General features: G+C 40.9%; 1 protein-coding gene across 2 annotated transcripts; it reads right to left on the reverse strand.

The window, feature by feature from the left end:
• Positions 1–713: 713 nt before the first annotated feature.
• Positions 714–16,055, reverse strand: LOC119746228 (zinc finger protein 594-like). 2 transcript variants are annotated; one of them, XM_038223047.1, is made up of 3 exons: positions 15,193–16,055; positions 8,277–8,360; positions 714–7,124 (listed from the first exon to the last, which is right to left on the reverse strand). In XM_038223047.1, exon 3 carries the CDS (start codon positions 7,063–7,065, stop codon positions 4,087–4,089), a length of 2,979 nt encoding a protein of 992 aa, XP_038078975.1. In that variant the 5' UTR covers positions 7,066–7,124; positions 8,277–8,360; positions 15,193–16,055; the 3' UTR covers positions 714–4,086. The 2 variants fall into 2 exon arrangements, with proteins under 2 accessions (XP_038078975.1, XP_038078976.1); XM_038223048.1 differs by lacking the exon at positions 15,193–16,055 and adding an exon at positions 14,769–14,921.
• Between the last annotated feature and the right edge of the window lie 108 nt (positions 16,056–16,163).

A 16,163-nucleotide genomic window follows, 5' to 3' on the forward strand; every position in this document is an offset into this window, starting at 1 on the left:
TAGACTATTTCCACCCATGGAGCTATAAAATAGCTCCATGTTCCACCCCACCCTCCTTCCCCTCCAACAATCGGGATAGATGATGCAGGACCAAGAACTCCAGTCTACTTGCAGAGAACCCACCCACCCCATCCCTCCGCTCCCCCACTTCCAGAAGGATTCTTCCAGAAGGCCTTCTTTCAGAGAGTATAGCAGGCGCCCATAAGAAACAGTCGAACCCCGACAAGAAAGCGGTCCCAAGATCCTTTTTGTTCCTTTTAGGTGTTCCACTGTTGAACATGTAGTTTTTCATTAAAAAAAAAACATACATGTACATTCAAGTTAAAACTTCTTTGAGGAAAAAAAAAACAGAAATTGCATCCTCGCTAGCCTGGTAGTCGCGAAGGCCTACCTCGTTATATAGCTCCATGGTTCGAAGTACTGAGATAGACTGCCCGGACTTATCCGAGCGAGGATGCGCATTATTTTGTTGAGCACGACAACATGGACAGCTAGCAGGCTACAAATTGGTTCGGGCCCTGTTGGTGGCGGCCCGTTTTCAAAATTAATACTTAATGGGCGGGCCGCCTAACACATGGTTATTTTCCCAATACTCGTACATGTAGTAGAAGGGGACTTCCATGGGGTGAAACTAACGTCTTCAGAAACCGACTGTCAACTGAATCTTTTTCAGGCCTATGGCAAGGACAGTACCACACAGCACAGCACGCAACTTTTAACGGTTGTAACTCTTACTATTAAAGATTTATTTCTTAACAGAATGTTTGCCATTTTTCAACAAGTTTTGCAATTACAAATGTATTCATTTATGCATTGTTATAAGAGGGATGATATCGGGAGTTACGAACACAGCTTGAAAGACAAACAAGGATTTAAAAAAATGTAACTGAATTCCTTATTTTTTTGGACACATGGAGGGTCTATTCCTTTCGTCCATGTTTTAACTCGAGTCCTTAATGGCAAAATACAACCAACGAAAGTTGAAACACACATGAGAAATACGAGAAAAAAAACAGGCAAGGTTATTTTGCAGTTAACAATGGACGGTTGCTTTACCACGTACGTAGTTATTATCAAGTCAATCACAAGTCATCCAAGTTTCAAGTCAAGTGAAAAGTTGTTCGAATGAACTTTGACAGTAGCATTCCTTTGTCACTGTTCACCGCCTGTTTGTGGTGACTTGTCACGTGCCCGTCATTCGACTTGTGATTGGCTCTGACCGATCCAGTAAGCCCCGCCCACTGCGCACGTGGGCAATTAATAACTTTAGCGCACGAATATGTGGGACATAAATCACAGCTGTGATTGGTCACAACACAAATGGGGCAGGGCTTAATGATCGGTCTCTTTCCTGTTCTTGCGAATTGCCAACAATTACGTCGTAATTACCTCTTTTATATTACAATAAACAACATTTAAATTTATTGCAAATAAATAATTGGTGAGTTAAATATGAACAATGTCTCAATTTTTTTTTCTTAAATATTTCTGACTGTGAATTGAAATCTAAATATCGAGATTAAATACACTGTTCCTATATACATTGTACATTGTACCTGCACATGAGTACCATGCATACATGCTGCACGTATTTCCAAATAACTGTGCAAGATCTAGTCCATATCACGATATAGCAACAGTGTCGTTTAGTCTAGAAGAAAAACATCTTAAACAAATTAGTAAAACAGTTATTGAAATTTGACGCAGCAATATGAAGATGTGTTAAATTAGTGCACGTCAAGGTCTCCAGCAAAGAAACTCCATTACATGGACATATTAATGTGCATTGATACATTTAAGATGCTTAATGACCCAGGCATTATACATGTAGAGTCCAGTAATCAAAGAAATACCACAACCCAGCCTAATATATATACATTGTACAAAAAATAAATAAAACAATGAATTACTCTCTAGTTTTACTAAAAAATGTAAAATTATCGGGGACAATTCTTCAAATTACATCTGCAATATATACATGTACATTGTATATGTATTCAAAACAATTTGTTTGCACAATACCCAAACTGGGTTTAACCAAATATGTCTATAACTAGCTGAGTGATATGTTGTCAGTCAACTGTATAACAGTTGACACTTGACTTATCACAAGACCTGACAACAAAACTCTACAAAAAGAGCAACTTCTGAAACCTCAAGTCTTTCTAAACTTTCATTTTTCACTCAACCTTAAAAACAAAGTACTACAATAGTTTGCCTGTGTGCACAATTAAAAGGTTTTCTTTTCAGTTAACACTTCACAACGTATTTAAAGACCAAATTCAAGGCGCTTCAAATTAGGAGAATACACATGTATATAGCTGAGCATATTTTTGTGGCAAGCAAAAATCAGGTGGGGATTGGACCAGCCATAAGCAATATGCAACTCATGCAGTTTAGGCTGCTAACACCTTGTTGCTAAGCCAAACGTCTCTGCGCTAAATTCTACTAACAGAGTCCTTCTTTAAAAAAAGACTGTAAGCAGTGCACAAAACACAGATACTTTGAAGATGTACTGTCCATGCTCTTCAATAAATATTTTTCTTGCATAACATCTTTTTTAAACTAGTGTTTCTTATTTTAAAAGGAAAACATACATTTTTTTCTAGTTTGGGCTTCTCCAACCCTCAGTTTGGGTTGCTTTTGTGCAAAACTGGGCCAAATTTCATGGCTCTGCTTAACCACAGAATTCAGTGCTTACGATCACCATTTTGTGCTAACAGCGCTAGCAGAAAAAACCCTGTCTAACCTTGTAACTGTAAGCATATAATCCTTCGGTACGGAATGTGCGCATGCACATAAGCCAAAAATCCTTGCTAACCCGGTATACGCTTACCGTAAGCACAGAGTTTTATGCCATGGTAAGCAGGAATTTTTTGCACACGGTGAGCGTAGCCATAAAATAGGGCCCTGCAGATCTGCCCTGTGAAAGGCCTTGCCCCCAATCCCTACATTATCGATTCTGATAGTGGGTCGGGAACCAGTCTACCCTGCGAGAACTGAATTATTGTCAGGCCACAAATAATTCTAAATTTTACACAGAAGTGTTTCACATAAGTGGGCTTATTTTTGTTGTTGTCTCATACAAAAGTGACGTACTTTTGTATTGACTAAAAAATCGGCAATTTAAAAAAACAAAAACAAAAATAGCACGGACATAACATCTTCAACTTCATGTATCCCAAAACTGTCTCTGTTTCTCGAGCCAAAGAGTATAAGCTAAACAGTGTTGCTATACTTTGCAAAATATTTCTATTATTCATGAAGCAGTGCCACGAACTCTGCCCCTGTTTTTTTCCAGGCTACTTGCTACATGAAATTCTGCTGTACATGTACATGTTTGTTAACGCACGTCAACATTTGCAACTATAGATTTGAAACATATCTGAAATACAAAAATGTGACAACTCGTCTACTTTTCTGCCGAATTTTCTAAGCAAATGTAATGTTTAGCAAAGTTTTGTGCTGAACAAAAATCAGGGGACAACCAGTCGAAAGCAATACCATTGCTTGATTTCTAACTGGTAACCAATTGTCATTGGGAATGTCCACATATGCTGTACAAGTGCTCACATAACCATACACGTTATTCTAAAATCAAAAGTACATACTAAAAAAACACAAGTGCAAACATGAAACAAACCATTAAAAAAATCTAGTCTTTCACAACACGTACAATGAACATCTACTTCTGGCATATGCAATACTGCTAGAAAATGCAGAAGTTTTTTTCTTCTTTTTTGATACAATATATGTAATATTTTACAGTACTTCGATGGCGATCGCAAGCAGAATTAGTCTCCGAAGCAAACTCAGGTCTACATGTATTCTCAATAATATCTAACATACAGTTCAAGACACAAACAGCTATAATACAGTATGCATCACATCAACTTTTCAACCCTCAACACCAGTACAGTAAAGCTGTCACAAATTAATTACAATGTAGTTAAAAGGATTGAACAGGATAAGAAAAACACTACTTGACACAACACTTACAAAAAGATATACAATGTAACATAGAAAGTGCATGATTACTTAAGTCATTGCATTCTTTTTCAGCCAGGTTTATTCCCCTGGACATGATCAATTGTGAGGTTCTCTAAAGATATGAGTAATGAATCCATACTTATCGCCACAGTTACGACCACAGGTATGGCATTCAAATGGATCGTTACGACCGTGCCAGCCCATGTGAATAGTATGCATGACCATATCCAGGAATATTATACCGCAATGGGTGCATTTCAGATTGCTCGAGGTTTTGGACAGGCAATCAGCACACTTCTGGTCAGATGCCATTTCTTTCTTAGAAGCCGGGGAAGGCATAGTTTGCCCTTTGCCCTCTTTGGCTTGATGCGTGGGGGTCTTGCTTGGGTTGTGAGAGGCCGATACGCTGGTGTGAACGGACCCTTCCGAGCTGAGAGTGCTCGGAGGACGGTCTTCTGCAATCTGACTGCTGTCTGGCTGAGAGATTTCCACCCGCATGTTACCAACAACCGGCTGTTTAGAAGGAGTAGGTCTGTTCGGACTGGCTGCAGCTGGTGCTGGATACACATTCACTGGATGTGGCGGAGGGGTGGTATCCATGACATCTGGCTCATTGGGAACATCCTCCTGTGAATCGCCTTCCTCGTTGACGATGTCTTCGTCATCGGCTTGTACAGTTGCAGTGTAGTCCTCAAAAGCCAGACGCTTCCCCCGATGCTTGGTTAGGATGTGCTTCTTGATGTTGGACTTCTTGGTGAACCGGGTAGTACAGTACACACAACCATGCACACCTTTACCGAAGTGCTTCTCCATGTGCGTGTAGAGTTGAGTGAGGTATTTGGCTCTGAATGGGCATCTGATGCACTGGTACATCTGGGCATTGTTATGATGCTGCATGTGGGCCTTCAGGACAGCTTGTGAAGAGAAAAGCTTCCCGCACTTCTTACAGTCAAAGGGAACAATGTTCAGGTGCTTGCACATGTGCCGAACGTACGAGTTACCTTGAGTAAAGCTCTGGCCACACTTGTTACAAGTCATTGTTTTGGGCAGTGCACGTTTCTTGGCTGCCATTGACTGTCCAGTGGTTTTGTCCTCCTGCAGGCCTTCTTGCTGTCCCTTCCCTCTACCACCTGCTAATTTGTCCGCTAACAGTTTGTCCGCAAGCTTTGGCAATCTGATTTTTAGCTTGAGTCTGTTACTCTGTTTAGCCGCGGCTGCCAGAGCCTCTTTGGAGATAGCCTTGCTGTGAAAGGCGACCACGTGCCTTTTGAGGGCTTCCCCGATCTGAAACACCTTCTCACAGATGCCGCACTGAAAGCTGAACTTCTTGCGTTCGCGGTGGGCTCTCATGTGACCACAGAGGGAGGTCACTGCCAGAAAACACTTCCCGCAATTCCTGCACTTGTAGGGGTTCCCACTGGCGTTTGCATGAAGCAGTTTGATGTGGCCCAAGCACTTACAAAGGGCCGAGAATATTTTTCTGCACAAGGAGCACTCAAATCTTTTTTTCCCACTGGGCGCAGTGCCTTCTTTCAGATAATTGTACCCGACCATATTGGGCCCCGATTTCTGACAAATGGTACACTGGCATTGCTCAGCAACAAGCTTCACTTGTTTCTGAATACCACTTGGGCCGGCAACGTCTGAATCATGTTCCATTCCCTCAGCAGCGCTTTCCTCTAAATCTTGCTCATCAACAGTGACGTCCTCCTCTTTTTGGTCCTGAACCACACCATGTGTCATCTTGTGCAATTGCAACAGGTTTTTTCTAGCAAAGGCCCTACCGCACTGATTGCATGTAAAAGGCCGGTTACTCTCTTGGGACGGTGACTGGGAGGGACTCACTCTCGCATTACTTCCGCTACTTTCAGAGACTTCTGTGGGAAGCTTTTCCCCCTTGTGGATTGTAATGATGTGATTAAACAGATGGTTTTTCTGAATGAAATTGCGTTCACAGTACTTACAATCAAAAGGCCGTTCATTGGTATGTTTGCGCAAGTGCTTTTGAACATCTCTACTACTCACTGCCGTATAATCGCAGTGTGGACAAGTGGCCATTTTGTTTGGCTCATGTACTTTACGGCGATGGTACCACAGTCCACTTGAAGAGGCCCCAACAAAGTCACAGTCGTCGCAAGGGAATCCAACACCACCTGGTCTAACTTCATAGGAACCGTCACCACCCCCAAGCCTGCCAGGGCTCGGGCCTCTCTCAAGCATCTGTCTCAGGCTCGGCGGTGATTCGTCATTGCCATTTGCAGAGCCTCTGTTCTCAATGTCGACATCACCTTCACTGCTGGGTCTACTACCCGATCCCATCTCGCCGTGAGACAGCATGATATTTTCATCGTCATGATCCACCCACGTGCCTTCCTCTGGCTCTAAATCCCCCTCCGGTTCCCCATCTGATAACGCCTCTGACTTGATGATAAGTTGTCCCGGTGTCAAATCATGCTTCTCTGGGGAAGGGGACTGACCTCCTTCATGGGATGGGGAGCCGTCATCTACAGGCATCTCCTCACCATCTACAGGTTCATCCATGGAAAGAGCGTGGTACTGCTCCATGTGGGCATAGTACCTCTGCTTATAGACAAACGTCAGGCCACATAGCTGGCAACAGTGCCACTCTTTCTGCTTGTCTTCCTCGGTTGGGTGCACCTTCTTTTGGTGGTACCACATGCTGCCATGGCTTTTGCAAGTGAATTCGCACTCACTGCACTGAAATGTATTTCCAGTGGATTCATTACCACTACTGCCTTCAACGTGTCGCCCCTCTTCCATCATTGATAGCTCCTTATTGTGGACCTGAATACAGTGCTTCTCAAAGTTTTTCAATGTCTGGTAGGTCCGTCCGCAATCCCTGCACCTGAAATCCCGGGGCAGTTCACGAGGGTGCTGTTTAGAGTGCGCCCGGAAATCTTGCACGGATCTAGTCGCAAAATTACAGTGATCACAAGTGCGCCAGGGTCCTTCGTACTCTACACCGTGGCGTTTCTGGTGCTGGGCGAGATAGACAGGAGATGTAGCCGAGTATCCACAAAGGTGACAACTAAGCATAGCATCACCTCCACTCATAATGAGTGAGGGTCTCACTGCAGAAATCGGCTTGTCATTGATGAGAGGGCTTCATACACCTGCAGGGAATAATAATAATTAAAAAAAGCGTAAAACAGCATGCTTACATATAATTTACCACAGAAATTCAGATCATTGTCGATAATTTATGGACAATTCGCCTTCTCAGGCATGCAGACTTGGGATCGTGGGTGTCACAACTGTCACCAGATCAATTTTGTTTGGCAGGGGTGGTGTTTTGACCACAAAACAGTCAACATGTGTATCTGCATTATAAAAGTCAGCAAAGCATTCCAGGGGAAACATTTCGCCAACTTAGAGAAAAGACAATTAAAAGAAATGACTCCCCCCCCTCTCAATTTTTACCTCTGCAACCCTGTGAGTAGACTGGCCCCTGGACCATGTACATTGACACTGATGGGGCCAGTTAAGACACCCCCCCCCCTTTCAACTTGAAAAATCTAGCACATAAATTCTGCTAGAAACAAGAGTACTTTAATTTTTCAATAAGAAAAAAAAAACTATTTCAACTTTACAAATTTAGCACTTTGCTAGAGCAATAGCAAAAAATCAAAGAGTCCTTTTCATGTAAACATTTAAAAAATACTTTGTTCAAAACTGAAGGAAAAAAGTGCAAATTTTTCATCTTATTTAATTATTGAAAAGAATCAGATGAACTAACAATTTGGATTCAATTTTTAAACCATTTTTTAAATGTGTACATTGAGTAAGACCCAAATGTACACGCGGCCACTGGAGAAAAAAAAAGGTGGATTGTTCCTCATTCGAATATTCATGCTCAATGTATGTCGGTCCTGAAAAATCCCTTCTGGGCTTGATGTCGTCTGGAGCGTATTACATGTCAACCCCTGTGGTCCAACGGACGCTTGTCTTCGCGGAGATTCAAGCCTTGTGGAAACTGATCTGAGACCTGGCCATCATGTGTGCTGGGATTATTATGCCCAGTTAGTTTATGAAAATGAGTTGATCACACAGCTGCATTTGTGATATGCAATGACATTGCCAGGATTTATTTCTAGAGGGGGTGGGGAGGCCCTCTGCCTTGAAATAATATAGAAATTTGGGGCATTGTCTTTTTCCTCCCCCATCCCCTTGTTTTGGTGGGGGGTGTTTTGAATTTTAATCTATTAATTTTTTTTTTGGTGGGGGGGTAGGAGAACCACACAGATTGCAAGTCAAATGTAACTTACTGGTAGATATTTTACTCAAGACAGATGAGTTATGTAGCTCACACGTGTATGCAGCTATGAAGATCTCAAGAGGGCGACAGTGTCCTGTATTGTTAAATGAAACACAAAGAGAGAAAAAAAAGGATGAATAAAAAATAAATAAACACATGTAAGGCATTCACTCATGAATAAATTCTGTCTCCTGACTGGCCAGGAGTGAGTCACATGGCATTTGCTAAAATTATCTTGCCAACTTGCTGCCATATGCCTACATGTACACTGGGTAAAAAGAATCTGAAAACAGTAGGCCTACCGGTATATTTATCACAAATTAACCAGATACCTCTCAAAATCAAGCAAGAATCTGTGGGTGAGGTGTTCAGACCAGTACAACTACAAACATGATGCATACCGGGTAGATTGCTTTAACTTGTGGTGTAGAGCAAACTACCGGTATAGCTCCCCTCTGTGATCCATGGAGCATTCCAATTGCAGAACGTTTAACTTTTGTTTACAACTTTTATAAAAGATTCCATCAACCATGTCATCTTTCATTCTTGCGAAGGTGAAATCTCAATTTTGATGCAGATTTTCAAATTAATTCTAATCGATTCCAGAGCGGAATCGCCAAATGCCAAACATACATAAACACCATAATGTCAATTGTTACAATGCATGTAAATTGCAAAACTCTACTGCGTAAAAAAAGGTTCATCAGCTGAATTTTTCTTAGGAACACGATTTGTGCAACTTTCTAATCAGGTTTTGAAATGTGTTTTGACATCCCTTTTTTTGTTTGTTTTTTATGAAAAGTGCACTTCTTTAAAGGGAATGTACATTATTGGCTTTCGCTGTAATTTTCAGAAATAAACTATTTGGGGGGTAGGCCTATTAGATCAAATATTGTTACACTGACATGTTGAAGTTTTGTGTTCGAAAATGCTGGAAAACCAAGAAAAACAAAAAAGTTCAAGTAGTCTGGTTCCCTGACTCCACTAAAGATGAGATGGATTAAAAATGCCGGAAAATTGTAAGGTAAGGGAACCAGTCTAGCTGGCCTGCACCTGTTCGTTGAACATGGAACCAATAGCAAACAAAATTTGTACTGAAAAAAAAACCGGTACATTTGGATCAGTAGTTGAAAAACAGTTTTTCCAATGGTGGTCGGCCGAACACCGTTGGAAATACAATGTATATACAAAAGTACCATTTTTCTTGAAAATGACTTCACACCAGGTGCCCTAATTCTACAGGATGCTTTAGACTGTCATTTACCAACATCCTAGTATTATTTCGTAACAACTTGGTAGTTTTATTTTTTGATGTTTGCAAATCTTGTATTTTCCCTTTAAACATTAACAAAAATTCCGTGCTTTTCGGGACATCTGAGGGTTCCTGAGTTCAAAGAAACACATTTTAAGCAACTTTCTACTCCTACTATATGTAAATGTATGAAACTATTTGACATCCTTTTCGGTTTATTTGATTGAAAAGTGCACTTCTTTAAACAATTAGAATTGTCCATACTTTTCAGTACAACTGAGGGCGCTGTTGCTGTGATGTCATTTCAGGAAGATCCCATTCAGTTTAGGGGTTTATGTTCAAATTGTGCACCCAAAACCAAAAATTTGCTCATCGAAAACATTTGTGAGAAAAGTTTGCTCATTTATTTATTGCCATCAGACACGACAACGAATTACCAAAGAAAAAAAAAATTTACAGCAGCAAAATATCAAAAATTCTGGCAACTTTTGGTGCTGTAATTTCTGCCTAAAATGTCATCACACTTTTGCTCATGAATAAGGAAATCTGCATTATAAGCATTAAAACCAAACATGCCAAACAGGCACCAAAAACATTGTTCCCTCGAAAATGGCAAATCAAAAATTTAAAATAAGGTTATAAGGGACACGCACACATTTACATTTTCAAGGATTGCATTTTAAAAAAAAATTACATTTAATCCTGCCCTCTTATGGTTACAACATGCCCACTACACACACTTAAAAAAAAACCCAGCAATTGTCTATAAGACATCTTTGCTGTAGATAAGTAATGCAAATTAAAAAAATGCAAAGTAAGGTGAAAATCTTCCTCTATTTTTCCCTAGATGCACTATGCACTAGATACCGGTACGTACAATGTACAGTACTTCATATAATTGCAGTGCCCACTCAATAAAATACCAATTTATCAAATTTGTTCCTGCATACAGGCGTCCAGTGATGTATTGTTGACAACCAATTATTTTTTTTACACACTGGACCGAAATATAACATGGCTGTGGACAGCGTATAATTCTGCATGCATTGTTCACTTTACACCAGCAGTGTACATTGTACACACAAATTACACAGAGAGTTGAAGATGAGATACATACACCGCATGCTAGTACTGCGAGTACAATGGTCAAATCATCTTTTGCTCAGCCCTTGAAAACAGAAACTATGCAGGGGTTGGGATGCTGAAATTCTGGGTGTTTATGTTTTTGTTTAATTACTCCTTTTACATAGTTGGTCATGGTCAATGCTGTGTTTTTCTGTTGCTATGTGTGAGCTACTGTACAACTTGATGCACACAAAATTACTTAACAAAAATTTAACAAATGCATTTCTGGAAAAAAGTATTTCTGCTCTTATTCATTTCATATCCATGATAATATTCCCAGTCACTGGTATTCTAAGATGTTTGAATTCACAACTGTACAGGTTTAAAAGCACCAAGATTGCAGCATTCCACTAAATTACGAATTTTTTTTCATGGAAATTTAATTATGTTGTTTTCAAATGATTTTGATTGTCGCGTTTGATTCTCATGATTCTCTGGGATGGGACTTACATACATACAGATTTTGGAGTTGCCCAACAAACTTTACCCTAAGGCCAAAAAAAAAGTCCCCAGTTTCTGGTATGGAGCTTGCCCCAAAAGTGGTGCGGCGAAGTGGCATTTTCTTCTTTTAAAATTTTTTTCTTCTTCAAATGTCGGCTGATGACTGTAAATGGTGCCCGACTAAATAAAGCTTATACTCGATCGTAACCCCATCTTTAAAAACACGTTAAAATTGTGCAGCAGCAGGATTCCAGTCAAACCAGTGAGTCTGGCAGTTTTGAGACATCATCTTACATTGAAAAAAACTCTTTCCCATTTTGCCGACGCGCATGGCTACGGCGACACATACCAGAAACCAGAGTACCCTACTCACAGAATTCTTAACTCAAATGTGATTTTCAAATGTGACTATTATTAAGAAATGTAAATTAACCTGCGAAGCATATTGGTGCTTTAAAATGCCAGAATGCATTCCTCCACATTTTAAATTGTTGCAAGTTAACACAACACTGACACACTCACTATTTTCTTCCTCCATGCAGCAACAAAATATGCTTTTATAACATTAAAAAAGGAAGTATTTTGTCCAGTGTACAAGTTGTGATGGGAAAAGGGGAGATTTCAAAATCCAATTATGCTATTTTTATTAAACCATAACAGGAAGTTCTCATCCAGCTCAAAGTCATGCCAACAAAAAGGGATGAGTGATCATGAGGTGCCACATGAAATGCACTATAGTTTGCAGGATTCAATGACCACTGGGCCTTTACAAAACCACTCCAAAGCTGTAATGTTGAAAAAAAATGGATGTGAACTATACATGCTATACATGTACAAAGAAGGTGCTACTTGTAGCAAGTGAATTACAATCTGAAACCAATGAACAAATTGGGGGATGTTCCAGTTGCTTTCTTTAGCCTGTGTCACACAAAAAAGGAAGGCTCAATATTTTTAAAGGTTAGTTTTGAATATCCAGTTTCCTAACTCAAACCCGAATAAATGAATTCAAAACGAATTTTTAAAAATCTGAATTTAAATCCCACCACTACAGTATTTATTGTGAACTACCGGTACGTGTACCTGAGGTTACTGGGTACATTAATTTTGTTCTCCAAGGCAATTAGGCAAACCACAAAAATAAAGTGCAAGCATTAAAAAATAGCAGGTTTGATGCCAAAATACTGTGCAACAAATTAACAGCTTTTTCCATCACTGCAAGGTTGAACTTGAATGTACATGTACCGGTATGTTTACATTGTCCTACTACATTGCATGTATACATGTAGGTATCCTCAACTGAAGTGTACCTAAGGTCCTAAGTTCCCTCTCATTCCCATGTTATGAGTCATGATCCTTCAAATCTGCCAAAAGTGCATATTTGCCAAGTGGATTCAGCCATCTGGTTAAAGTTCAGCAAAAGACACACATGTGGCAGTCTTGGGGAACAACCTGGAAAACCACAAGTGACATCATCCTTGCCATTTTCCTCCTAGAGCTTGATTGGTTCCTACATGACAGACATCCTGTTGAGGAGTGGTGGGAACCAGGCTACGCCTGTACAGTGTGGTTGTGGTATTTAATTTGGACAGGCATGTAGTACAGTACATGTGTCTCACACCTCATAACACATTTATGAATGCGCTTCTTTCAATAGCCAACCTTCCAATGCATCGGAGCACTACAAGCAGCTTCACCATGCAATAGACCTATTATTACAATTATTGTGAAGTGTGTTACTTGGACTGCATGAAAATTTTAACTCGGGATAGAAATGCACTGCCCGATCTCAGTTCAAGGCCGAATGCACATGTAGCACCCAGATGGTTAATACAGTTAAGAAAATTTCACATGACACAGTACAGTGCTGTAGCATGCATAATGGACATGATCCAGTGTCCCAAATTACATCGCTTTAATAGCTGCTTGTGTACAAAGTCTATGAGGAGTCATGAACAAGTTCAAAGAAATTACTGTATGAAATATTCAACAGACCCAAAAGTGTTCTTAGATTTGGATTTGAGTTTCCTCATGTAGCTGGTCCCTTACAAGCACAGTCAAACAGCCGCAACGGTAGCTCTACCTTTTCTAGTATTTACAAGTTCAATCAAATCCAGTTTAGGGAACTTCAGCAGTGCTACTTCACAAGTGCGGCGGCTTTGTCATGCCCTAGGGACCGGCTGTATTAGGGCTGAGGGGAGCACCCAATCCAGTCTTGGACTAACACAAGACAGTGACAAAAAGTGGCCTCAGGATGTACTGCACATTACCCTGAATGCAACATTCCTTCCAAATTGGATTACATTTTTTTCTCTGAAATGATGGGTTCCTGATAACTTGGGCTGCTGTGTCATGGCCAGGATTGAAAACACTAGGTAGGCTACCGTCGGTATTTATGAAGGCCTACATGTAGTCTCTAAATCCAAAACAATTAATATGTTTGATTTCCTCATCTTGGCAATGAACTGTAGTTTACCCATGGCGGAAGGGGAAAGAATGTAGTATCAGGATGCCATGGACATGGTTGAGTACAAAGTCAATGGGAAAAGTCATGAAAATATTCAAAACACCGGTATTATGTACCTGGTAGCCCAAAATTCATGTTTTCTTTCCCAGAAATCCACTTGTGTATGACTGACTAGTACCACTGAGATACATGTATTTGTTCAGTAATGCACACATGTATGTAATGTATCAATTCCCCCCCCCCCCCCACCCCCAAGTGCTGCCTGAAGTCTTATGTCTGGTTTGGTCACGTTTTTCAAGCCACAGCGTGGGGATTTCAGCCACTCACTAATGCTTTTAAAATTGGTGCACTTCCGGTACTGCGGTAGATTGACAGGCAACCAATTTCAGATGCCCCAAACAATGTACATGTACCGGTATGTTGGGCCATGGAGCTATAGCTCCATGGTTTGACATTGTCACTTAAATTTTGCAGAAAGAATGTCGCATCCAAACGCCACTTTCAATGAAGGTCAGTCATTGCAAAAGTGTTGAAAAGACATACAAATCTGGGTGTGGGACTGAGAAACACTTCCAATTTTGTTATTTTGAAAATAATTTGAAAATGCACTCTAGATATTCTCTGTACACTTTATACACAACCGTGGCGTCTGGATACTACATGTACATTCTTTCCAATTTTGCCACATGGGCAGGGATTTAGTCACTTCAAAGGTCACAATCCCCACATCTTGGGTGTGGCAGCCCAAGGAAGGGGGGGGGGGGAATTGATGCACTATAAAAAGGGGCGTCGGGCTACTACATTCTACCCTCTTGACATGCTTGAGTTTGACAACATTCTTTCCAAATTGGCATCCATTTGAAGAGTTTCCGTTCATACTAAATAATACAGAAACAATGTTGCATCCTGACACCACCTTTATCATATTATAAATTTTAATAATAGTATGTATCATCTCAATCAATGAAGGTCAGTCATTGCAAAATGTTGAACAAACATTAATTTGGGACGGAGCAACATTCTCAATTTTGTTAGGAAATACTTTGAAAATGTTCTTTACTCTCCATGTAGGCCTACTAAAGTACTATAGACGTTACAGTATACACAACCACTGAAGTAGCATTTGGATACTACATACATAGTACATGTACATTCTTTCCAAAAGTAACAAACCTAGGCGGACATTGACAAACCATGAACATTTGATTTCCTCATCTTACATGTCTTAAGAACAGTCCGATCTGAGGTCTTCCCATTTGGGAAGGATTCATTCAGGACCCACCAGAAAGCCCATGTTATTTCAGAGTCAAAACACACAGGAGAAGACTACCCCTCCATGAACAGGAAGACAAGACGCCCAGCACTGAAACTGCAGAAACCATGCAAACACGCTACACGAGGCCGCATGAAAAGCGCTAGGCCTCAACACAAAGACGTCTGCGTGAGCTGAAAGCATGCTCGTGGCTGTGCGCGAGTCAGCCTCTGAAACGAAGCCTCTGCGGGGACACATTCCATTTAAACCGCCTCCCAAATGACACGAAACCATTCGAAGGACGTTTACAAATCATCCTTCCAAAATGCACCAAAGTAACCGCGAATTGTTCTTCTCCAAGGTGGTATGAACGAAAGTAATAAACTACTCACCATCAAGATGTAAAATTGGTGGAAAGCAACCGAGTCTTTGCCGAAGGAAAGTGGAGAATTTCACGCACACCCTGGTCAACAGACAAAGACCTGACGCCTAGCGCTGCACACATTCAGACGACCGCTCTTGTTGTACATACATCCAAAGCCAGCTCAGCTTGATTCCGTATGAGTCCCTCAGCTCAGTTCTCAATGGCGCACAGAGTACACGATGCAAATGGCATCGGAGCTGTCGAGCGTGCCTAGCGCGACGCGAGGTCGTATTTGATTCGCCAAGCCAGAAAGGCGGAGCCTGCTATGCTGCATTCATTTGGTGCCTATAGTCTCTTTCGACATGCGCAGGTGCTGAATGCACTCTAGATCTTTCCCATAATGCACAGCTATAAGCTCTCTGTGTCAATGATGAATACCCTCACTTCCAACAATTGGGAAATATACTGACAACTTCCAAAAGGTGCTGAAGACATACATCACATCAAAGCTTCAGTGATTAACCATCTTCTAATTTCTAACCAATTTTGGGGGATTAAGCTGACGTATTTTTTGGGTGATTTTTCCCTCCATAGATAGGATCACCCCTTTTTGTAGTCATGAAGCCCATCATCGCATCGCCATTTTAGAAAATGATCCTTCCACTGCTTGCAAAATAGAGCGACCTTTGGGTCTAATCTATCATCCACGTTTCTCAGAAATACAAGCTCAACGTTCGGTTCAGAGCTTGGATAGTTCATTGCTCAAGTAAGGGCCACAAAACTGTCGGCATAGGCTTATTTGGAGAGAAATGATCACAGTGATATGCAATACATGTATTGTGATTTGGTCGGCGTAAGCCTCTTACTGGTCTGCATGCGCAACTCTAGCTCTATGATGACAGCGACAACACTGCACTCTAAATACATGTACCGTACGGTACGGATGGGAAGCAGAGTCGGATGTACACTACAACTAGTAGGCCTACTGTTCAGCAGAGC

Source organism: Patiria miniata, unplaced genomic scaffold, assembly GCF_015706575.1.
Source record: "Patiria miniata isolate m_02_andy unplaced genomic scaffold, ASM1570657v1 HiC_scaffold_7, whole genome shotgun sequence".
In the NCBI taxonomy this organism is placed as follows: domain Eukaryota; kingdom Metazoa; phylum Echinodermata; class Asteroidea; order Valvatida; family Asterinidae; genus Patiria; species Patiria miniata.